Genomic DNA, 25,130 nt, shown 5'->3' with positions numbered 1-25,130 from the left:
CTCACTTTAATAGTGACCGAGTAATATGAATTCTCCTGACAGGAGAATTTTTACCAATTCTGCTCTCAAACTACCAACAAAGGGAGGTAATCTGAAAAATTAAAACTTGAATAGGTTTGTAGTTTTCATGAATAACATTTCTTTTTGGGTGAAATATGATGCTTTGAGATCATGTGCCTGTGAAAAACAAAACAGCACAGTGATACTATGATGTTTCTGTCTTGTTTGATGACGTCATAGTAACTGTGATGTCATAACTATGACGTCATCAATGGGCATCTATGACATCAAAATGAGCACTAGGAAACACATCACAACAACAAACTAGCAACAGACACACTTCCCGTAAGTTTTTCAAATTAAATAATTTTATAATTTTAAAGGTAATATTTTGATCAGTCTTTTCTTCCCCCTCCTCTAACAGAAGAGTTGACATACCTTGGACTTCTTTTTTATTTTGAAGAAAAAGAAACTAAATGGATTATTAATCTCACAATATTCAAAACTTTGCCTGACAAATAAAGTCATAAAATATTAAGTGTCTTTAATTTCAATAGCACTTACAACAAAAAGCAAATGCAAAATGTCATAAGTCAAGAAATGCTTGTCACTAAAATGTCTTAAGTCCTTAAATCCGTCAGTAAAATGTCTAAGTATTAAAATCCGTGTCAGTAAAATGGCAAAGTAGAAAATTCCAAGAGAATTCCACCAAAATTTATTCTAAGTTCTAAAAATCCGCCTGGACCTATACTTCTACATAAATACGCCCGTGATGCAGAAAATAACTGTCTGGGTTTTTCATTGGACATTGATATTTTCACAAAAATAAAGTTTGTTAGTGCTATTTCTCAGAAAGCATCAGAGGGAAATTTTTCAAATTTCACAAGAAAGTTCCCCATCAAGTTTGACATCTAATTTTGAGACTGATTAGAAAACAAAGATTGCTGATTTTCCATTGTCTCTACATATGGATGTTAATTTTTGGGACTGATCGGAAAAACAGGATAAATCACCAGACAGCCAGCTTGAAGCTTGACAGTTAACTATTTTATCTGTATGTTTACCTTGGTCTCCTTGATAAAAATCTCCCTTGCCCTTATCAGAATTCATCTGTCATTGATAGCACAGGAGTTAAAAATAATTCTCAAAAGATTGCCCCATTAAATGCATAGTATACCATAAAATGTTTTTTAAGTAATTGCAAATATTATGATATCAGTTATTAACTATTAAATTGTAGTGGTGGATTTATTTGCCTTTACTATATTATTTATAATGATTTAATTTTAATTTCTAAATCTGGTCTGCCGATGTGACTTCCTGTTTGATAAACATTGACATTTTTCAGGCCAACAATGTCCTTCAGTTGTTAACTAGTTCATCCTTGATCTATTCCTGTTGTATATTTTAGCTGCAGTTTCCTTTATTTTCATCTGCCGTAGAGTATGAAAAATGGTCTGAATTAATTAAGGTCACTTTTAACAGTTGAACATCTAGGAGTTGAACCTACTAGCAAATTAGGGTTCAAACACTGCCTTATACTGAAAACTTGTAACCTTGATATGCCTAATAAATTTCACTTTAAAAAGTATTTTAAAAACGATGTTTTTGGTTATTTTAGTATAAAATATGATCTACAGGTGGCGTGCACAAATGATACTACGACACCAGCCCAAGTCCGAATGGCCTGTGTTACGACTCAAGGTTACAGCACAGGAAGTGCTCAGAGGTCTGAGGTCAGACTGGGGATACCGCAGGAAGTGGGAAGCCAACTATCTTGCATCCGTAAGTATTCTTTCTGGCTGATTCTTTTTTGACAGACAGTTGTGCATAAATTATGTCAGATGTAAGAGAACTGTATAAAACATAATGCGTTTTTTAGCCCACCATCATCTGATGGTGGGCTATTCAAATCACCCTGCGTCCGTGGTCCGTGGTCCGTGGTCCGTCCGTTGTCCCTCGTCCGTCGTCCGTCCGTAAACAATTCTTGTTATCGCTATTTCTCAAGAAGTACCAGAGGGATCTGACTCAAATTTCATATGTAGATTCCCCTTGGTCCTGAGCTGTGCAGGGCAACTTTTGAGACTGATTGGATAAACAACATGGCCGACAGGCAGCCATCTTGGATTTTGATAGTGAAAGTTTGTAACCGCTATTTCTCGGGAAGAACTAGAGGGATCTTTCTCAAATTTTATATGTAGGTTCCCCTTTGTCCTTAGCTGTGCAGGGCAACTTTTGAGGCTGATTGGATAAACAACATGGCCGACAGACAGCCATCTTGGATTTTGATAGTGAAAGTTTGTTACCGCTATTTCTCGGGAAGAACTAGAGGGATCTTTCTCAAATTTCATATGTAGGTTCCCCTTGGTCCCTAGCTGTGTAGGGCAACTTTTGAGACTGATTGGATAAACAACATGGCCGACAGGCAGCCATCTTGGATTTTGATATTGAAAGTTTGTTACCGATATTTCTCCGGAAGAACCAGAGGGATCTTTCTCAAATTTTATATGTAGGTTCCCCTTTGTCCTAGCTGTGCAGCCATCTTGGATTTTGCTATTGAAAGTTTGTTACCGATATTTCTCCGGAAGAACCAGAGGGCTCTTTCTCAAATTTTATATGTAGCTTCCCCTTTGGCCTTAGCTCTGCAGGGCAATTTTTGAGACTGATCGGATAAACACCATGGCCGACAGACAGCCATCTTGGATTTTGCTATTGAAAGTTTGTTACCGATATTTCTCCGGAAGAACCAGAGGGCTCTTTCTCAAATTTTATTTGTAGGTTCCCCTTTGTCCTTAGCTGTGCAGGGCAACTTTTGAGACTGATCGGATAAACAACCTGGCCGACAGGCAGCCATCTTGGATTTTGATAGTGAAAGTTTGTTACCGCTATTTCTCGGGAAGTACGGGATGGATCTTTCTCAAATTTTAAATGTAGGTTCCCCTTCAACCCCTTGTTGTGTATGTTATATTTTGAGACTGATCATAAAAACAAAATGGATTAAAAGAAGAACTAAACAGATTTTTCTCATATTGCAATGATCGATTCTATTTCTTTCACATTAAGTACTGTACTAGTAAATATGTGAATTGACAAACTCACTTTAAAGGTTGGCTTTCATATACATCAGTATTAAGTTTAGATCAAAAGTTACCTCAAGGTGCATTTACTGTTAACATGACTCGATCAAACAGATTAAAGGAAAGAAGAGAAAAGATCGAACTAAAAAAGAACTAATGAAGATGGTACAAAGGTGGGCGCCAAGATCCCTCTGGGATCTCTTGTTCTCTCATTTGTTTTGATGTTTTGTACACAAGCATGTGTGTTAAGTGTAACAGTTGTATGTAAATTTATCTGACATACATTAGATGTACTCTTACTGACATTCTTTTACTCTTACCATAAAACCATGAGGAGTAGCTGGTTTGAATCCAAAAAGAATGAGCACATGAACATTTAAGTGATGAGTTTTGTTAAAAAGTTGACATATTTTTTTTTTCTATAAAACTTATTTCATTCATTCAAAATAAACTATAAACAACTTCCATGATATCGTTTGATACGGTCATCGGAATTTCAAGCGTCAAATTGACAGCTGCTTTGATTCGCGGGCGACATCTGGTTCTACACCATGTCGCATAATTTAAAATACTAAACTAAAAACACCAGAAAATGGATTCCAAAGGACTGACTAAAATAAGCGATGCATTCGAGGAAGCTACAAAGTGTTGCGAGACACACATCTGCGTGAAACTGTTGTATGACAAATACTTCACCTGTGACACATCCGAGTAGTCTTTCATGTCCTTTACCCAAAGGTCAGCTAGGAAACGCACCATTTTTTCTGTTGTCTCGCAAATTGTCAGCTGTTGTTTAAGGATAAAGTCAAAACACATAAATATTGCATTTACTGCCTCCCTGTTCCTGTCAAGTTCTATATCCCCAAGTTCAGTAACCCCTCTGTCACAGAATGGAGAAGTGGACAAAGAAGAGATTGATTTGGTGGTACCTTGTTAAACTTTATTAAAATTATGATTTCAAAAAATCTAACCTTGTCCTTGATTTTCATCTTACACTTTGTAAAGAATTTGTTACAAATTTTAAATAGAAACAAAAATGAATAAAGAAATATGTCAGAATGCACCTCAGAGCTTCTAGAATTCAAATTTTTTTCAGGGGGAATCCCCTAACCCCAAACATGGCTTCTCGCCTTCGGCACTCGCGCTTCGCTGTGCGCAAGACATCTTGTATATTCCCAATTCCAAAGGAACAGGTTGTTGTAAAATGGAAGTAAAAAAAACACTGATTATTTCTCAGAAAGTACTGGAGGGATCTTTCTCAAATTTGATTTGAAAGTTCTTCTTGGTCCCTGGGGGTGCATATTTACTTTTGAGACTGATGGGATAAACAAACTGACAGACCAGCAGCCATTTTTACATTCAACCTAGAAGGTTTATTTCTCAGGAAGTACAGGAAGAATCATTTTCATATTTCCCTGGTAGTGCATATTTATCAGTTCATTTTTGAGACTGTTTGGATAAACAAAATGGCCCACAGGTGGCCATCTTGGAATTTGACAGTGTAGCTTTGTTATCATTATTATCCCCCGCTTTCACCGAAATGGGGGATATTAATTTGGGTCTGTCTGTCCGTCACACTTCGTTTCCTTGCAATAACTACAAGAAATGTTAACCGATTTTCTTCAAACTCACAGGGTTAAATGCCTTAAGGGCTGGACCAAGTTCAATGACCACTTTCAGCAGACCCTATTTGGTGGAATTATGGCCCCTTGAATAATGAAAAACGTCATTATCTGCCGTGCTTCGTTTCCGTGCAATAACTACCACAAATGCTAACCAATTTTCTTCAAACTATGTCACAGGGTTAAATACCTTAAGGGCTCGACCAAGTTCGATGACCACTTTCAGCAGACCCCATTTGGTGGAGTTATGGCCTCTTGAATAACGAAAAAATGTCATGTGCCGTTTCTGTTCATTAACTCTTGCAAATATTATTTGATTGTCATCAAACTTAGTAACAAGGTTCAACGCATTGAGGACACAGCCACGTTTGACAACCACTTTAATTGGACTCCATTTGGCAGAGTTATGGCTCCTTGATTAACGGAAAAACGTCATTATCTGCAGTTTCCGCTTAATAACTCGAGCGAATATTAGCAAAATTACTTCAAACTTGATAACAATGTTTGTGTTCCTCTGTCTTTCCACCCATTTCGGGCACTCTTTGGATTTCGTGTGAAAATTGCTGTAGATATTATTCAGATGTTTCAACCGAATTCCGTATGCACATCTGACTCGTGCTAAGTTTGCCAACCGATGTGATTTGTGCATATTTACAGATAATCAATGAGGTAAAGGGCTTTTTTTCTTGTTTCAAGCTATACATTATGTCTCAACTGCACGATACTCACATGTTTAAACCTAACCTCAATAACCTACAGTACGTCCTGCAAGCGGGGGATATAAATTCCTAGGATTTGCTTGTTTCTCAGAAAGTACTGGAAGGATCTTTTTCAAATTTGATAAATAAGTTGCACGTGGTCCCTTGTTGTATTTGCTTTTTTGAGACTGATCGGATCAACAAAATGGTCGACATGCAGCCTTCTCTGATTTTGACAGTTATAGTTTGTTATTGCTATTTCTCAGAAAGTAGCAGAGGGGTCTTTCTCAAAGTTCATATGTAGTCTTAATGTGAAGCATGATCTGGTAAACAAAATGGCTGACCAACGGCCATCTTGTATTTTGACCGTTAATGTTTGTTTATGCCATATTACTCAGTAATTACTGGATTGATCAGTTCCCCTTGTTTTATAAGGTAATACGATTGTGTCACCATTTCTCAGTTATATTGCTTTAAAGTAAAGAAAATTTTCTGCCACAAAAAAGATATAGGTTGTCAGAATTTTAAGGATTTTAAATGGAAATTTATGTAAAGAGGAGTGAATTTGGAAAAAAAAATGAAAGACACAATATTTTTACAAAATAATGTCAATAAAAATGATACTGACATATATTAGTATTGCATTAATGTATATCAATTTAATAAATGCTGAAATTGTGTAAAATTAATTCTCTAAAGACGATATATAAATTGACATTTTATAATAAAACCATATACACATAGAAATTGCAGGTAAGACTTATCGTTCTTGAAAAACTTCACTGTAGTGAAATAGGTAGCCGGTTTCCTGAAGTACAGAAAAATTGACACATATGACTCATTGATAAAAAAACCTGAATTAATGCCTGGATTGCTTTGAAATACTTTAATATTGAGAGAACACACTGTTTTGTCAATAATAAACATACAATATTCATCAGTTTAAAAGTAAACATTAGAATTTGCGGAAATTGTGATACTGTCTCCCTACATTGGATTTTCAACAAGGAATGTACTTCCTGTTTCCGTTTATCAATACACTCCAATGACCTTTTGGATGTGCATGTTTGTTTTTCAAACTGATGAAATAAATAAAAACGTTGACAGGCAACCATCCAGAATTTTGACAAGAAAAGTTAGTTATCGCTATTTCTCGGAAAGTGCTGGAGGAATTGTTCTCAAATTTGATCTCAAATCTCAAAGTTGTGCATGTTTCATATTGAGACTGATCTCAAAAAAAACATGGCCACCAGGCAGCCATCTTGTATTTTTATAAAGTTTGTTATTTTTCACTTGACAGATATTTCTCAAATTTCATATGAAGGGTCAGCAGTTATGTATTATTTTCAGATTGATTGAAAAAAACAAGATGACTGCACGATAAATAAAAGAATATTATCACTATTTTCCAGGAAGCACTTTACAGATCTTTCTCATATTGCAATTATAAATCAGTTCTATTTCTTTCACTTTAAGTACTGTACTAGTTTGGAAAGGCAAACTCACTTTGAAAGTTGTCTTTTATACACGGCAGTATGAAGTTTAGATAAAAAAATACCTGAAGGTGCATTTGCAAAACTGTTTACATGACTCGATCAAACAGATAAGATAACAGCAGAGAAAAGATCGATTTGAAATAGAACAAATGAATTATACTAGGTACAATGGTGGATGCCAAAATCTTTCTGGTAACTTTTGTTTATACTGCAGTCTGTACCCAGACTGATTTTTAGGTCTAGTCAAAAAATCTTTTTTTTTGTGTCTTTTTTTTTTAGGCTAACCATTATCAGATGGTGGGCTATTAAAATCACCCTTCATTCAGTTGGCCAAGACGGCCTAGTGAACTTATGCCGTGGTGCAGCATTGTCATCGCGTCCATCTATTGTCAACTTTTTTGTTAATGACATCTTCTCAATGCCCAATAGACCCAGGGTCTTCAATCATATTCAAGGTCACATGGTCAATATGTTTAAAACTTCTTATGACTTTTAAAAAATGAAAATTGAAAAGGTGCACTGATATATTAAACCAGTAGCATGCACAGATAAAGAGCTACAAGTTTGTTCATATGAATGACCTTGATACATTCAAGGTCACATCTGTTCCATTGTGTATAAACCTTTTAAAGTCTCATCTTCTCAATAGGCAAACATTCTAGGGTGGTGATATTTCGTAACTTGCATTCTGGGATGAAGGGCTATAAATTTGTTCAACTTACTGTCCCTGTTTGACTTTCAAGATCACAGAGGTCAAATGTGTTTAAATCTTTTAACAGGTTCTTTTAAACTTTATTTATCTTCTTTTATTTCTTTATTTTTTTTGCCGTTTCCAGTTTTGGTTTTGACCGCCTATTTAAGATATTACTCTACATTTCGCATGATTTATTATTGTTGTTATTATGTTTATTGTTTTGAAAACTGTTGTACCAGATCTCCTTCCTCTTATATACTCTCGCAGGCGGCTGAAGTATCCCAGGTATACATACAAATATTAGCTTGTTGCTGCCTAGATGAATGCCTCGCCTTTACAGAGTTTATGTTTATTATTACTGTTTGTTTTTATGTGGATCGATTGAGGCTTTCTGGACACCAAAATTTATTTAACAGTGTACCTGAAAGTTTGTTGATTTGATATTTATCAATCTATTAAATGAGAATTCTTCTCTTTGAAAAATTTGAAGATGCATTATATTGTTAATAATTTCAGGATTAAAGAAAGAGAAAAATAATAGCAAATATGAAAACATTTTAATTTTGAAAATATTTGTCAGTTAATTACCTGTATTGGTTTGATACAAATTGGAAACAAATGGTCTTGGCCGCAAAAAAAAAAACAGTTGGAAAAACATACTCTTACCTGCACAGTTCACTAGGTGTGATGAAGCCTATTAAGCAGATTCGGTTTAATTGCATTTACATATTCACAAAGTCATCCCACATTTTCATCCTCTTTTGATCTTTTAACAAAAAATAATGTTGCATACTATGGTTCATGTACAGACTACAGCTAATTAAAATAGTGACAATATTGTAAACAATTTCAATGATGAATTTATAGCTGAATTCACACTCCCTAGTATGTATTTGTTGTGTTTTAATTGTAGGCATACAATACCAATGAATTATATTTCAAATAGTCTCATATCCATAGTATGATATTTCTTCACTATTAAAGCTGACGGTGCATGTTAAAAAGCTTTCAATTGAGATTTAAGAAAGAAAAAAAAAAGAAAAAAAATCCTCAGAAACAATAGTCAGATGAGATAGTCACTGGGGAAGATCTCAAAACAAGAAATGATCTCAATTGAAAGCTTTTTAACTTGCACTGTCAGCTTTAAGATTCATTTTTGTTTTTTATAAGGTTAGATTTCCATATCGCATGGTTATTTGATTAAAATACAGGATAAAGTCGATCTTTATTTCTTTTGGAATAACAGATTCTTGTGAATGCATCTGATTACAATTTCTTGTGCGTTCATCAAAAATTTTGACGAAACATGTTACGGTATGTAATGGGGAGTAGGGGTGAAACGATTCACCGCTGTATTGGATCGCAAGGGCTGCGTTACGATGCACCGATGTGGCAAGACTATATTGTGATACCCATGATACTTTTCATTTTGTACTCTCCCTTGTTGGAACCCTTCAAAGAAAAAATAGTTTTAGCACTCAACAAACCAAAATGGTGGACAGAGAAGGAGATGAAAAATATGTCAAGGCATCTCCACATTTCAAGTCTCCTACCTCACAATGGTTTACTTAAAATCTACTAATTTATATAAATCCAAAGATAATGTATTTGAGACAGACAAATTGTTCTTTTATTGCAATGAATGTCGGAGAAAACTGAAATATGCGGGAAATACCGCGAAGGTGCACACGCAATATGACTCGTCAAAACTTCGATCTTTACTGTACCAGTTTGCATCTATAACATTAGAAAAGGATATGTCAAAACAAGTCAGTCTTACTTTTATGTTTGGGGAATAAAGCTGAAATGTTGGTATTTTATGTTATTTATATTGTACCTATTAAAAGTTTGAAGACAGGTTTTAAATAACTGCTTAATTCGCATTGTATATATCTATCAGATATCGTGATACGTCAATTTTGATGAATCTTGTTATGTTTAAACATTATAAGAAGACTGCATGAGGCTATAAGTTTGCAGTTGAGCGAAATCTTTGCATCATCAATTAAGCATACTGTGCTCTGATTTGTTGGCAGTTTCTGCAAAGAGTCTGATGAAACTTGGTTAATACTTATATTATGCGATGAAAAAGGCTAAGCTTAAAGGTAAGCAAAACCTGAACGTAATGTATTAATCTACTGCTAATTGATGGACAGTTAATTCAGCACAATAAGTAAGACAGGATTCTGATGAGACTTAATCAATATATATATGTATGCTTATATGTATGCTTTATCTAAAAGAAAATTTGCCTATAAATAATAAACAATAGAAATATTTTTGGTTTAAATTGTGTAAGATGAATTGGTTATTGGCAAAGAGTGGCAATTTCAATTTCTGTTTTCATGGTTTGAAAGGGAGACAATTGTGAGCAGTGGGTGTGGTCTCCCAGGGGGCAGAAAGGCGGGGCCCAATAGGAGAATTAGAGGCAAAACCTTTAAAATCCTTCTTCGACCATCGGGATTAAAGGGATTTTATCCGTATTTAGTCCAGAGCAAGGGGTTTCAATTTTGTATAATTGGTGGGTATAGGGGTGGGGCTATGTTTGAAGTTTATTCTCGCTTTATCTCAAGTACTGGATGGATCTTTCTGAAATTTCATATGTATACTTACAGCACCTACCATGGAATGCTATATCTTTATTTCATACCAATTATTTTAAACATATTCATGTGAGCGATACAGGCCCTCTTGGTCTCTTGTTTTCTTTCACCATATTTCTTAAATAGACAGAGTTCTGTAATTAGTTCTGCATCATGATTGATGGCGATACATTCTATGAGAAGTTTTAAGACTACTATATACGCTTGTTGAGAATGAGGAGTCAATAAATTGTTGGGCTACTCATTTGACACTGTACTGGTTTGATGTTATATAGGAATTATATGTAAAAGTGTCTACATTTATCTGTCACAATGGCAACAGAACCAGGAGACGTTTGATATCTGAAGGTGATCATATATTGTGTTGCTAATTCCCATAGTCAGTTTGAAACAAGATCTCGCAGTCATCTCAACATACTACTTCATGTTGCCAGTTTAAAGGAAGTTACCACACAGGAAGATATAAACTGTGGGCCTTCCACACAGGAAGATATAAACTGTGGGCCTTCCACACAGCAAGATATAGACTGTGGTCCGATCCTTCCACACAGAAAGATATAGACTGTGGGCCTTCCACACAGGACGATATAGACTGTGGGCCTTCCACACAGGACGATATAGACTGTGGGCCTTCCACACAGGAAGGTATAGACTGTGGGCCTTCCACACAGGACGATATAGACTGTGGGCCTTCCACACAGGAAGCTATAAACTGTGGGCCTTCCACACAGGAAGATATAGACTGTGGTCCGATCCTTCCACACAGGAAGATATAGACTGTAGGCCTTCCACACAGGAAGATATAGACTATGGGCCTTCCACACAGGAAGATATAGACTGTGGGCCTTCCACACAGCAAGATATAGACTGTGGTCCGATCCTTCCATACAGGAAGATATAGACTGTGGTCCGAGCCTTCCACACAGGAAGATATAGACTGTAGGCCTTCCAAACAGGAAGATATAGACTATGGGCCTTCCACACAGGAAGATATAGACTATGTGCCTTCCACACAGGAAGATATAGACTGTGGGCGAATCCTTCCACACATGAAATTATAGACTGTAGTCCGATCCTTCCACACAGGAAGATATAGTCTGTAGGCCTTCCACACAGGAAGATATAGACTGTAGTCCAATCCTTCCACACATGAAATTATAGACTGTAGTCCGATCCTTCCACACAGGAAGATATAGACTGTGGGCCTTCCACACAGGAAGATATAGACTGTGGTCCAATCCTTCCACACATGAAATTATAGACTGTGGTCCGATCCTTCCACACAGGAAGATATAGACTGTGGGCCTTGCCTTCCACACAGGAATATATAGACTGTGGGCCTTGCCTTCCACACAGGAAGATAGACTGGAGGCCTAGAGGACATGTAAAGGCCCCACCCTATTAACCTGGTCATTAGTTTATCATGTACACTTAACAGTACTGTTTGTCTCACTCAATTTGACTAAATATTTAACCATTTTGGTGGAAGGACAGGTGGTCACCAAACAGAAAGATATCTAACTCTTAATATACCACTTCCATCCTACTTGCGCATGCAAACTCATCGTGGAGTGAAAGGTCATTTGGAAGAGTTATAAAGTAGAAATATAGATGCAGGACATCATTTCATATTTTCGTTCAGCTGCTTTCAGTAAAATATCACGCCAGCTAGCTGTATCATTCAATCAACCTCATTTGCTGCTAATGTAACCCTCTTCTATTTCCAGTCCTTGTCACTGCTTTATTTTATTCAAACACAGTTTTTAGGCAGTCTAATTTTATCTATATTGAGTGTTTCTTTTTCATATATATCGCACTTTGACAACAATATAATAATATAATACAATTATGAATCAATCTATCAAACTATCAAATTAACATGTTTAACTTATACTGCCACCCTTCTAGTTCCTAACATAGCACTGACTCTTGTCTCCTTTCCTACCTAGTTCCTAACATAGCACTATGACTCTTGTCTCCTTTCCTACCAAGTTCCATTTTATAGAACCTGTAATTGATGACATCTGAATGACGATTAGTTTGCATGTATTGATAATGCCTTGGTATCTTCCGAAGTATTTGAAAAAAAAAAAATATCAATCCAATGTGTTTGATATCGTAGCAAATTTTAACTATTCCCTTAAACTATCAAGAAAGATGTGTGACACAAACAACATGGGAAATAAAAGGGAAATCACTTTTATGTTTAAGTTTACCTGGTCCATAGGTCCTGTGAGCTTAAGCTGTGTCGCAGCTTCAGTCATCTGTCTGTCCATCAACTTTTTACCCATCATTATCTACCGAATGGTGGGCCTTTCAAAACACTCTTTGTACATGATCCGTTTTCCATGGTACGTCCGTGGTCGGTCGTACATCCGTCCTTAAACAATATGTTTCCCTTGATCTGTAGTTGTGCTTGTTTACTTTTGAGACTGATCAGATGAACAAAATGGCCGAAAGGTGGCCATCTTGGATTTGGCAGTGAAGGCTATTGCTCAGAAAGTACTGAAGGGATCTTTCTCAAATTGGTCTGTATAGCTATAGCTGTGCATGATTTTGAGGGTTTATTTGTTAAATTGGGCTCTGTGCGTCCGTCTGTGCGTCCATGCATGGGTATTTTTTCCAGGCTGTGAAACTGTTCAAGATATAACTACTCAAAACTTTGTACAGTAATCAAGCTAGTACTCAAATGGTACCTTTTGCTATGGAGAAGTTCTCCATTTAAATACTTTTTTCTGTTACCATGCGTAAACTTTTTACATTTTCAACTTCTTTTCAAGAACCAGTGGATGGATTTTTTTCGAACTTGGTCAGAATCATCCTTGGTAGATGAGGCTACAAAATTGTAAATTGTAAAACTCCTGTGGCCAGGGTGGGCCCCAAAGGAAAAATTAACCAATACTTCAAAAATCTTCTTCTCCAAACTCAGAGGTACTACAGTCATTTTCTCTGCATGGATGGAAAGATCATCAGGGGCTTTATTTAAATTGTAAATTTCAGGACCCCCAAGCTATTAGTTCTCCCTTGGGAGGGGGCATACATGCCATATCTCACGATTTAGGCCTGAGACTCACGAAAAACAGCCTTCCAAAATGTCTCACAGCTTGGGAACCCATTTTCACGCTTGTTGTTGCAAATAATTTGATCTCGCTGAAAAGAAACAAATTTGGTCAAACTTAGTGAATAAACAATAGCTACATGGATTCAAACTGACCTTGGTCACCGCGAGGTCTGAAGTCACACGCCAGCCACTTAAATCACAGGCCAGGCCAATTAGCAGCATAGGTGTGAAAGTCCTGAATGGCCCACACAGTCGATTTAGCGGGGCATGGCTTGATGACTTGCTCACCGATGTGTGAACTGTTAAGCAATTAAATCAGTGACCCCACATCCAGTGGGGGCTAGTTGCTAATTGGTATGTGATGACAGTTGATATTAACATTAAACAGCAACATAAGGAGATGTCAGAGCTGTTAATACCAAAACGGAAATGTTGGAGGTGACTATAAAAATTGAAACCGGACACTGACATTGAATCCGGAATTCATTCTCTTGCCGTCGGGATGGGATTGAGTGTTAATGAAAATAACATAAACAGAAGAAAACAATTGGTTCTTCAGAATTGGATATATAAAAATAGTATTTATTGGTTATTTTTTTCCCAACAAATTAGAATTAACTATTCCCAATGTTTTGAGATATATTTTTTCTAACCTGGGTTAAGGACATCCCTGTGGAATTTCTTCTTTTTTTAATTACTATTATTTTTTGCCTTTGATGTGATTTATTTACTTTAAAATATTGATAGCTTTATCTGGACCGTATGTCACGTGTAAACCTTCCTAAAATCCTTTAAAATATCAAAAAATCTTCACTTTTGGCTCTAACAAAGTAATTAAAGGCTTCAGAATAGCACAATTGATTCAATATTATGATATATGCTATATAATTTATGTTTTAAATGTCTCACGAATTTCTCACGAATTCAGAGAAAAAATCTTACTATTTTTGACCAAATCTGTTAAATCTGTCCAAATAATCACTGATCTCACTATTTTGCACCGGAAAGTTATGGCATGTATGAGGGGGGTGAAGTTTACTATAGTTTATATAGGGAAATAACACTTTTGGGTATATTTTGACAACTTTCGGTAGGAAATTATTTTTACTTGGTGAGAATTATCATTGGAGGAAGGTGGTTTCAAATTGTAAAATTGAAAATCCTACCCTTGAACCATAGAGGCCAGGATGGGGCCCCAAAGGGAAAATTAACCAATATTTCAAAAAATTTCTTCTCGAGACTCAGAGGTACTACTTTAAATTTCAGTGCATAAAAAGAAAGATCATCAGGGGCTTTATTTAAATTGTAAATTTCAGGACCCCCGAGCTATCCGTTCTCCCTTGGGGGGGGGGTAAAGTTTACTATAGTTTATATAGGGAAATAACACTTTTGGGTATATATTTTATCCATTTTCAGCAGAAAATTACTCAAACTTAGTCAGAATCATCTTTGGTGAATGAGAGTATCACATTGGAAAATTGGGATTCCTGCCCCATCCCCAGGGGCTAGGGCGGGGCCCCAAAGGGAACATTTACCAATATTTTCAAATTCTTATCCTTTGATGTCATGACAAGTATTGTATTTCACTTAGTTAACATGCTGATTTCCACATCACATCTAAACAATAAAATAAAGCTACCAGTACCTATGATATAACTCGGGTGAACGCTAAGGCCCTTGGGCCTCTTGTTGTTCATGTTAAATCAAAATCAACTCTCTGTAGAAATATATCAGGTGACCGTTAAGGCCCATGGGCGTCTTGTTCTTTAAACGACTTCTCAATTACCAATAGGCCCAGGGTTATGATATTTCACCAGAAGCAAACTGGGATGAAGGGCTACCAAATGTATTCAAATGAATTACCTTCACCCATATTCAAGGTCAAAGGGGACAATTCTCTTAAAAAACATTCAAACAACTTCTGTATAACCAAAGGACCAGGGTGAAGGCTAGTAGCATACTAGAAAAAAGGGCTACCAAGTTTGTTCAAATGAATGACCTTCACCCATATTCAAGGTCACGGGGTCAAATATGTAAAAAAAAACATTAACATCTTATGGGAAATTTTTAAAAAGCTAGGATTATGTTATTTGGCCAGTAGCATTCGGATATGACCTTGAATCACTTTCAAGGTCACAGGGGTTAAAATACTTATTTTATATCAAAAACAATACTTACCACGTCCAATTATTATGCAAATGATCTCCAACTACCAGTTCTTTAACTCCCAAAGTAATGTTTCAAATGCCCCACGCAAATGCGAAACTACTCCCTGTCCAAACCGGACATACGGGTGTAGGATGCGCGCACACCTCCAACTTCCTCTTTCTTCAACTCGAAAGAAGCACATGGCGGTTATTTCTACCCTGGACTTCGTTCAAGTTTTCTGAGGGCGGTAACCTGTGTCATTGTTTGTTTTCATACTTCATATATTATACCAGTTTCCCTGCTATTGTTTATATATATTTTTTGCCTTTATTCACCGTATTTCGTTGTAAAACGTCGGTACCATTGCCACGTGTTTTGGTCCCCGTTCGTTTTCGTAAGTGTTTACTTTCACTTTGGTTTTAGTTTACGGTGATTTTTTGTGAATTAAAATTGTTTTAATTTTTACAAATAAGGGCCCTGCTATTGTTGATATATATTTTTGCCTTTATTCACCGTATTTCGTTGTAAAACGTCGGTACCATTGCCACGTGTTTTGGTTCCCGTTCGTTTTCGTGAGTGTTTACTTTCACTTTCGTTTTCGTTTACGGTGATTTTTTGTGAATTAAAATTATTTTATTTTACAAATAAAGGCTGAATTGTTTGTTTATCTTGTTTGTGAACCATGAAGGACTCCTCCAAGTCTGACAAACGGGGTAAGAGGAAGGACAAGGCTAGGTCCTCCTCCGGTAGTACCGACGACCCCACGGAGAGTCCTTTGGCAGGTACCTCGTTGGCAGAGGCCCTGCAGGGTCCCAAGACTATCCAGTCCTTGGCTGGCTCTAGCCTAGAGAGCACAGGTGTTGGCTATCCTGTTGCCAAGGAGGTTGGCCCCCCTTCCATTGGTGTTAGTTCATCTCTGGAAAGGGTGGGCCCTCCTCCAGTCTCTGACTATTTAGTCAGTCCTGGAGCGTCTGTTGGTGGGGATAGAGTCATGAATGAGAATCCTTTTGGGTCCTCTGCTGTGATGGGGAGTGGTAATTCTTCGAATTATCTGGGCCCCACAGAGTGTAGCAGCACTGCCACCTCTCATGACTCTTCACGGTCCCTTCTCTTTCCTGGTCAGGTATCCGGTATCAACCCTGTCGGGGTCGATTCCGTGCCAGCTTGCACCATACGGAACCCGTGGGCCGCGCCCATGGGTAATGGAGAAGGTGACAAGTCTGACAAGAGTCGGGCGACACCCCATGGTCTCGGGTATGAGTCCTTTGGGCCTCATGCTTCGGGTACTGTGCATCATGGTTTTGGTGCTTTCCAGCAGCAATCCGGTCATATGTCTGGCCCTAGGCCTTTCATTTCTGGTTTCGCTCCGGGAGGGAGTGGCGGTTCACCTTTTCCTTTTGGTCAGGGTGTTCCTTCCCATGTACCCACTGGTCAGTATGATCAGTACTGGGGTCACTCTTTTCCTTATGGTCCTAGGGCCCCATTTCCTCAGGGATTTGGGTACAACTCCGGTTATCCTCCGGGATTTAATCAGGGTTGGGGACCGGTCTCACCTCAGCAGGTTGGGGGCTCGCTGAATGCTCAGCTCCTACCCACCTCTGGGGCTGGGGAGGAGGTTGTGTTTAAAAGACATATGAGGGCTTTTAGGACATCTCGCTCCAAGACCAATATCCCCGCCTCTCTTAGATCTTCAGAGTCTCATCTTGGTCCTTCGGAGCCGAAGAGAGCTCGTAAGAGGACTTTTTCAGAGAGTCTCCAGAACTCTACCTTGCCCTCGACAGTAGACACTTCCGTGTCTACTTCCAGGAGGGGTACTGAAATGGAGAATGGGGACAGGGACGATAACGTCCTCAGCCTGTCACCTGGGAGTGTGATGACTAAGATTCAGTCTGAACCTCCTTCTCCTCATCATCATTTTGATTCTTCGGAATCGGAAGATGATGAGGTGTTGGCTGAGATAGAGGTAGAGACTGAGGTTGAGGCTGAAGCCCACTGTGCTCTGGCTGGCATGCGAGCGCTTCGCGTTGACGTAGCCAGAATCCTCGGACAGAAGGTTTGTCCTCCTCCTTTGGCGTCTGCCATTCCAGAGGCGACAACGCTGCTGAGTCAGCTGGTTCCGCCTAAGGTTTTGGCGCGTTCTGACAAGTCTTTGCCTGAGGGTTCAGTTGTTTCCTCGGCTTTGGCTGTCACCCATGCTAGGATGGCAGAGAAGGCTGCTTCGTCTTCTCGTGCATCTGGTGCAGCTGGCCTGCAGTTGAGTTTGGCAGATTTGTCTGAGGTTAGATCCTCGGACTACGCCATTCACAACGCCAAACTTGAGAGTCTACCAGCTAAGCTGGAAACTCACGAGCTTCGGCAATGGCCAGGACCGGCGACTGACCAGGTGGTGTTCTCTGCCAAGGAACACCACAAACTGGAGAAAATCCTGCGGCTTTCTCTCCAGGTACTCTCATATTTTGATTTCCTGACGGTTACCCTTTTCCGTTTATCGGAAGTGCCCATCAGGGAGTCAGAGGTTGATGAGAGTGACAGACGGGCTGTGCAGGATAGGGTGACCTCATCCTTGCACAACTGTCTGAAGGCCTCTGCAGCTTTGCAGTGTACACTGCTGGCCAATTTGGTTCTTACCAGGCGAGCCTCTGTGCTTAAAGGTAAGCCTATTGAGGAACCTTACCTTTCCAGGCTTTTGTCCTCTCCCTTCGAGGGTCCTTGGCTCTTTGGGGGTGCCCTTCCTTCTATTCAGAAGGAAGTTAAGGAGGACCCAGTAGCCTCGGCACTTTTGGTTTCAAAAGTGTCGACTGCTGGTAAGGCTGAAACCCCTCGGGGTTCAGGCCAGGCCAAGAAGAAGGCTAAGTCGAGGCCTCGCCAGACTCAGTCTGCGGCTAAGGCTAAGTCTACCTTTAAGGCCAAAGCCAAGGGTAAGGGCAAGCAGAGTGCCAAACCCTCTGGGGGTAAGAAGCAGTATTCCTGACTTCTCCCCTCCTTCCACAACTCTTCCGTTTCAGTCCGGGCAAGTAGATCAGAGGTCTCTTTTACCCGGTCTCATAACGGTCGTAGACAGCCCCATAGACGTTTGGGAAGGTCTTGGCCTTCCTCAACCGGACCTTCCAGTAGGAGGTCGACTGTCCGCCTTCCTTCCTCAATGGAAGGAGATTACTCAGGACAGTTGGGCATTGTCAATAGTTGCGGAAGGATTGAGCATCCCGTTGTTACGGGAACCTCCGCTCACAGCAAAGCCAATCTTTTTCCCACCCCCGGTGGATCTAGAGAAGGCTCTAGCTGTCAGACGGGAAATTGCTACTCTAGTCGAGAAGGGTGCAGTCGAGGAGCTCCCACTGCGCCGGTACTCTCCAGGCTTCTATTCCCGAATTTTTCTGGTGAAGAAGAAGTCGGGAGCTTGGCGCCCGATTATAGACCTAAGTGCCTTCAATCGGTTCGTGGACTCTCCCCACTTTCAGATGGAGACCCCGAGAGGCATTATTGCCTCGGTCAGGGAGGGAATGTGGGCTACTTCAATAGACTTGAAGGATGCCTACTTCCACATTCCCATCAGGAAGTCGGACAGGAAGTATCTTCGCTTCTCATGCGAGGGCAAGATATTCCAGTTCCGGGCTATGCCTTTTGGCCTTACCACAGCCCCAATGGTTTTTACCAAACTACTGCAGGTTGTGGTAGGTTTCCTGCACCAGCGGAGTATCAACATCCATATTTACTTCGACGACTCCCTCATGCTTCATTCACTGAGGGAGTCCCTGGTGCAGGATACTCGACTGGTTCTGAGTCTTTTTCTCAAGGTCGGGTTCATCCCCTCCCGAGAGAAGTCAGAACTGTCTCCCTCCCAGGACTTTGTGTTCCTAGGCTACCGGTTCAACGTAGCCAGGGGTATAGTCCTTCCAACTCAGGAGAAATTCATCAAGGCAAGGAGTCTGGTGCTTCAGTTTATCCAGAGTTCTGCGGTACAGGTTCGTTGGTACCTCAGTTTGCTGGGGTTTCTCAACTCACTAGCAGATGTAGTTCCTCTTGGCAGGCTGCACATCAGACCTCTGCAGATGTTTCTTCTCAGCCATTGGGTTCCAGCGTCGCGGGATTGGGAGGCTTTTATTCCTCTCAGTCAGTCGGTCAAGGAATTTGCCCAATGGTGGACAATTCGGAACAATGTCCTGAAGGGGGTGTCCTTGCACAGGAGCTCACCCACCATGACCCTGTATACCGATGCGTCCAAGACAGGTTGGGGGGCGTACCTGAACGGGCAGGCTCGCTCAGGTTCATGGACAGGGGATCATCTTTCCGAACACATCAATGTGCTCGAGATGAGGGCAGTGTTGTTGGCCATCCAGGACCTCAGGTCTTATCTGCAAGACCAGGTGATTTGCGTGGCAACAGACAACTCAACTGTTGTAGCTTATTTGCAGAAGCAAGGGGGCACCAGGTCTCACGTCCTGTGTGCCCTGGCCATTCGCATTTTGCTACTTTGCCAGGAGTGGTGCCTAACCATTCAGGTCAAGCACCTTCCGGGCAGACTCAATGTCCTTGCAGACACCCTGTCAAGACGTCTTCAGCCGGTTCTGACGGAGTGGCAGCTCGATCCATCCATATTCCGAGCAATATGTCTGGTTTGGGACAGGCCTCATGTAGACCTATTTGCCACAGCCTTGAACCATCAGTTGCCGACGTTTGTGTCTCCCGTTCCAGATCCAGCAGCATGGGGAGTAGATGCTCTGTCACTGGACTGGAAGGGGTTGCATGCTTACGCCTTTCCCCCCTTCAACTTGGTGGCCAAGGTCCTCCAGAAGTACGAGGAGCAGCCTTGCTCCCTAATTCTGGTGGCTCCCTTGTGGCCGAGGCAACCATGGTTCCCTCAGCTTCTATCGTTTCTGGTGGAAGAGCCTCTGGTCCTTCCACCCAGGTGGAACCTGTTACGACAGCCGAGGTCCAGAATCATGCACTCCCGCCCGGCTATACTCCACCTTCACGCGTGGAGGCTATCTCCGGTGGTCTCGCGCAGAAGGGGTTTTCTGGACCGGTGTCCGACTGTATCGCTAGGTCCATTAGGTCTTCTTCCGCGGCAGTCTACCAGTCTAGGTGGAGCATCTTCTGCGATTGGTGTGGTCAGAGGCAGGTTGATCCACTCAAGGCCTCTGTTCCCCTAATTGCAGATTTTTTACTGCATTTGTTTCGCAGCAAGAAATTAGCTCCTGGTACCATTGCCGGCTATCGGTCGGCTATAGCTGGTATCTTATCTTATGCAGGGCGACCAGAGGTAGGATCTTCCTCCTCCTTGTCCGCCCTCATCAGAGGCTTTACCATTGAGAGACCTAGAGTTAGGCGTCTAACTCCTCAATGGGATTTAGCTTTGGTTCTGGAGTCCCTTTTGGGTACTCCTTATGAGCCTTTGAGTCAAGCCTCCTTGAAATTCTTGACTTTCAAGACTGTGTTTCTTGTCACCCTTGCCTCGGGGAGAAGGCGTAGCGAGGTTCATGCCTTATCAGCGCATTCCTCCTGTTTACGTTTCGGCAGGAATTACTCCTCCGTGACTATCAGGACGGAACCTTCTTTCCTCGCCAAGAATCAGGTTCCGGGGTTTTCGCCGGAACCTGTCCGCATTCCTTCTCTCTCTGACCTGGTTGGTAAGGACGAGCGTGATCGTCTTCTCTGCCCTGTCAGAGCTCTCAGATATTATCTGGACAAGACAGGTGGGGATCGAGTATCACAGTCTAGGCTTTTTCTGCCCATCAAGAGTGGCCATTCCAGTATTTCGGCACAATCCATCTCCCGATGGATTTGCCAGGTTATTAGGCTGGCTTATGAGTCGTCTTCGGATGATGTCAGAAGACTATTCAAGGTTAGGGCCCATGAGGTTAGGGCTCTGGCAGCGTCTTGGGCCCTTCTCAATGGCGCTCCCTTTTCAGAGGTTATGTCCTCAGCCTTTTGGCGAGGACACACTACCTTTACAGAGTTCTATCTGAGATCACTGTCGTCCTTCTCAGACAAACTTTACTCTTTGGGTCCGGTGGTTGTTGCCCAGTCAGTGGCTTGCCCACCCACCTCAGAGTAGAGTGTTCTCTGTTTTTAAATTTTTTATGCGTTAGCATTGCGACAGAAAATCTTTGCTTGGCAATGATCTTTCTGTCTTTTAATTTGGGATGCTCTATATATAAGAGCTTTTGGGTATTAAGGTTCCAATTGATTGTGACCAGTTTACCGCCCTCCTGGATTAGCCATGGTCCTGCCGGATAGGAGTATCCACTAGGTAAGACGAATTCGCATAATAATTGGACGTGGTAAGTATTGTTTTTGATATAAAATTGAGGTTTTTTATGTAAAACCCATTTTTATGATAAAACTACTTACCACGTCCAATGTGAGTCCCACCCTCCTCCCTGGCTCCTCCTGCTCCTTTAGGCTTTTTGCTTTTAGGTGTTTTTGTTCGAGTTTCGAATAGAGGAAGTTGGAGGTGCGCGCGCATCCTACACCCGTATGTCCGGTTTGGACAGGGAGTAGTTTCGCATTTGCGCGGGGCATTTGAAACTTTACTTTGGGAGTTAAAGAACTGGTAGTTGGAGATCATTTGCATAATAATTGGACGTGGTAAGTAGTTTTATCATAAAAATGGGTTTTACATAAAAAAAACTCAATTCTGAATAACAAAAATGCAAAGGGTGGTGATATGTGACCAGTAGCATGCTAAGATCAAGAGCTATCGGGTTTGTTCATGTACATGACGTTGCACACTAGGTGAGCTATTAAGGCCCCTGGGCCTCTTGATGTTTCTTAAGGTGTAAATTAATTAATTTTGAAAAGAAAAAAAGAAACATTGTTCAAAATCAAAACTGATTTAAATAATGTTTTACTGCTATTTCAATTTTGAAATAAGAATATTTTATGATGCATACAGAGTAGAGCATTAACATGTTAAAAAATAGTGAATGGCTGCTGAGTGGTTTATTTTTGTTGGTCAATTTTGTTTTATTAATGGGTCAAGGTATACTTATTCAGCTTTGGAATAGATCATGTAGCATTCTGGTCATTATCTTAGTTAAATTAGTATGGATTGAAAGAGTTTTTAGAGATTAAGCATGTTTAAGGCAGCACTGTATAGTTTTAATTTCAAAAAATCATTGTATTATGCTATCAATGAGACCTTAAATGTCTTATGAAAAACCTACAAGTATAGACTCAATAAACTTAAGGTTTTGCCATGGAACATATACTGATATAAAATATGTATATTGTTAATTAACATTCTTATCACATTTGTGATAATAAAATACTTAAAATGATACGAAATTGTAATCATGGATCACTATATCATTCACCAAAATTTTCTACTCAAATAAAATTTCATTTTTTAAACAGATTAAAAATTTGGAAATAAAATCAAGTTTTTGAATATAAAATATTCCTATTTCATAATTAAAGTGAAATGAAGAGAGACAAATATAGCTTGATAAGAAATTGTGTTAATTTCTCATTGTGTCGCCTGCGAAAAGCTGGTGACACATATAGGTATTGCTATGTCGGCGGCGTCTGCACAAAGGTTTTCACGCAATAACTTGAGTTTCCTTGGGCCAATCAAACTAAAACTTAATGCAGTGCTTCCTTACCAAAAGTGCTTGCTTGGGATTACTTTTCAGGACCAAAGGTCAAGGTCACTTTTACTATAAATAGAAAATCTGTTTTCGTGCGATAATTTGAGTTTCCTTGGGCCGATCAAACTCAAACATCATGCAGTGCTTCCTTTCCAAAAGTGCTTGCTTGGGATTGCTTAAATCATAATCTATGATTATTGCTTACTTTTAACATTATTTCTTGAAATGAAAAGTGTATCTATTTCTTCATAGTCTCCCAGCTTCCTGCGCAGGCGAGACATCCACTTCCGTGGATTTCTTGTTTTTTCTTTGTTTTTGTAAATATTAGTATAATTATTTTGGAAATCAAGGTGTTACCATAATTTAGATTGTGTATGTGGGTGCTTCTCAGCTATTAGGAATTTTCCCTCAAATTTTAAATATTGGTAAAATGATTTAATTTTAACTTATAACACTTCTATATATATCTAAAATTCTTCAATTATTAGTGAAAGGATAACTGGGGGCATATTTTGTTGTTTTTTGGTGTTTTTAACAAGGTACACCAATAGTGACGCCGATTACCTTGACATTACAATTGTCAAATCAGAAGTGGTATTTTCCATTAAGGTTGCTTGAAAGATGGATTTGGTAATTCATCTACATGGATTCTATACCATAAAATACCATTCCTCAAGAAAAAGTGTTTTTTATGTTTCTTAAGTACAGTTAGAAAAAGTGACGCCGATTACTTGTATACCAGATTACATATGTATTGTATTCCATTGCTGAACAGTCTGCCTTCTCAGGAAAAATGTGTGGTGATTACCTCATTAAGATTTCTCAATAATATGGGATGTTAAATTTCAGAGAAAAGCGGAAGATAAATTGTTGATAGATACTTTTAGTTATGGAGATTATTGTTGACATTTTGACAACCCCAAGAAAGTGACGCCCATTATGTTGACAATGGTACTCCAACCTGATGTCCTTATTAATGGATTGTAAAGAATAATTGAATAAGGGACAATGCGCCATGGCATACAGCTCAATTGACCCTTTTGGCCGGTATTTACCTGTATTTAGAGTCCCCCCCCCCCCCTTTAAATTTGTGAGGGTTTAAAGGGACATCACGGTGAAGGTACTTTATTTTTTGTCTTTTTTTCAAATACTACATAAACATATCAAGTGAGACTCCTTATGGTAAATAACGATCGGATTTGGCTGAAATAGATTCATAAAATTGATTAAATCTAAGAAAATCATCGTTATTTCTACCTGTCTGACCAACGTTTTGTTCAGGGGTTTCCCTCTACTAGCACATGCGCATAATACACCATTTCTTTGTAAACAAAATGACTGGCCGTGTGAAGTAAGCGAAAGAAAAGTGTTGTACCGTGTCAGCTACGAAACGAAAAGTTGACAAATGGTCAAAAGATAGCGCAAGGAGTTTGATATGTTAATGGGCAATATTGGAGAGAGTTTACCTTGTGTTTCTATAATTATACAGTGGTTTATGCGAAAGGAAGGGATAAGTGACTGGTTAGTTTGATTTTTCCATGAGGCCCTCCAAGGGATAACTGTTGTGATGGCCCACGGCATATTTTCTGGATCACCGAGATACGTGTTATCGAAGTCCGTGGATTTACATAATTTATGATATTACCGGGTTCAATAAAATGGTATGATTTAATTATAATGCTGAATTAAATGATTATTTTTGTTTTTACATGCAAGATTTAAATTAGTACTAATATGAATACCCGGCTTCCTCTGCCCCGGCAACATATAAAAAAAAAACCAGAAAGGTTTGTCCCTTGGTGGGAAGGTGTTTTGCCCCGTACCATCTGTACCGGCCACATTCTGGTACTAAATTCAATATGTATTTAAATATATCTACTTTATGTTTATACCTATTATCATTGTTGACATTTAATTGTAAATGTATGACGGGAGAAGGCTGTGATAAATTGTAAAAACTTGTGCCCCATCCCTTGTTTAATTTTATTGGCAATAAATTTATGTTTAAAGCTAAATAAATTTAAATTCTGAATATTGGCAAGTGTGCAATTAACTTCTAATGATGAATAATTACTGTTCAATAAGTTTGAATACGGACTTAGAAATCATATAACTTGGTTTCATAGTGCGGTAAGAAGTTGC

General features: G+C 39.5%; 1 protein-coding gene across 3 annotated transcripts in view; it reads left to right on the top strand.

Moving 5' to 3' along the window:
• LOC110466938 (unconventional myosin-Id-like) overlaps positions 1-25,130 on the top strand; it is a 194,660-nt gene that overhangs the window by 150,008 nt on the left and 19,522 nt on the right. For 2 of the 3 annotated variants that reach the window (XM_021523762.1, XM_021523752.1), the window contains 2 exons: positions 1,641-1,785; positions 7,855-7,872. In XM_021523762.1, coding sequence (XP_021379437.1) covers positions 1,641-1,785; positions 7,855-7,872 — 163 coding nt within the window. The remainder of the gene's footprint in view (positions 1-1,640; positions 1,786-7,854; positions 7,873-25,130) is intronic. The other variant, XM_021523771.1, reaches the window with a different exon arrangement.

This window comes from Mizuhopecten yessoensis, unplaced genomic scaffold, assembly GCF_002113885.1.
Source record: "Mizuhopecten yessoensis strain PY_sf001 unplaced genomic scaffold, ASM211388v2 scaffold1713, whole genome shotgun sequence".
NCBI classification, from domain to species: Eukaryota; Metazoa; Mollusca; class Bivalvia; order Pectinida; family Pectinidae; genus Mizuhopecten; species Mizuhopecten yessoensis.
Note: the sequence above shows the minus strand (reverse complement) of the source record. Positions and strands in the feature narration are given on the sequence as shown.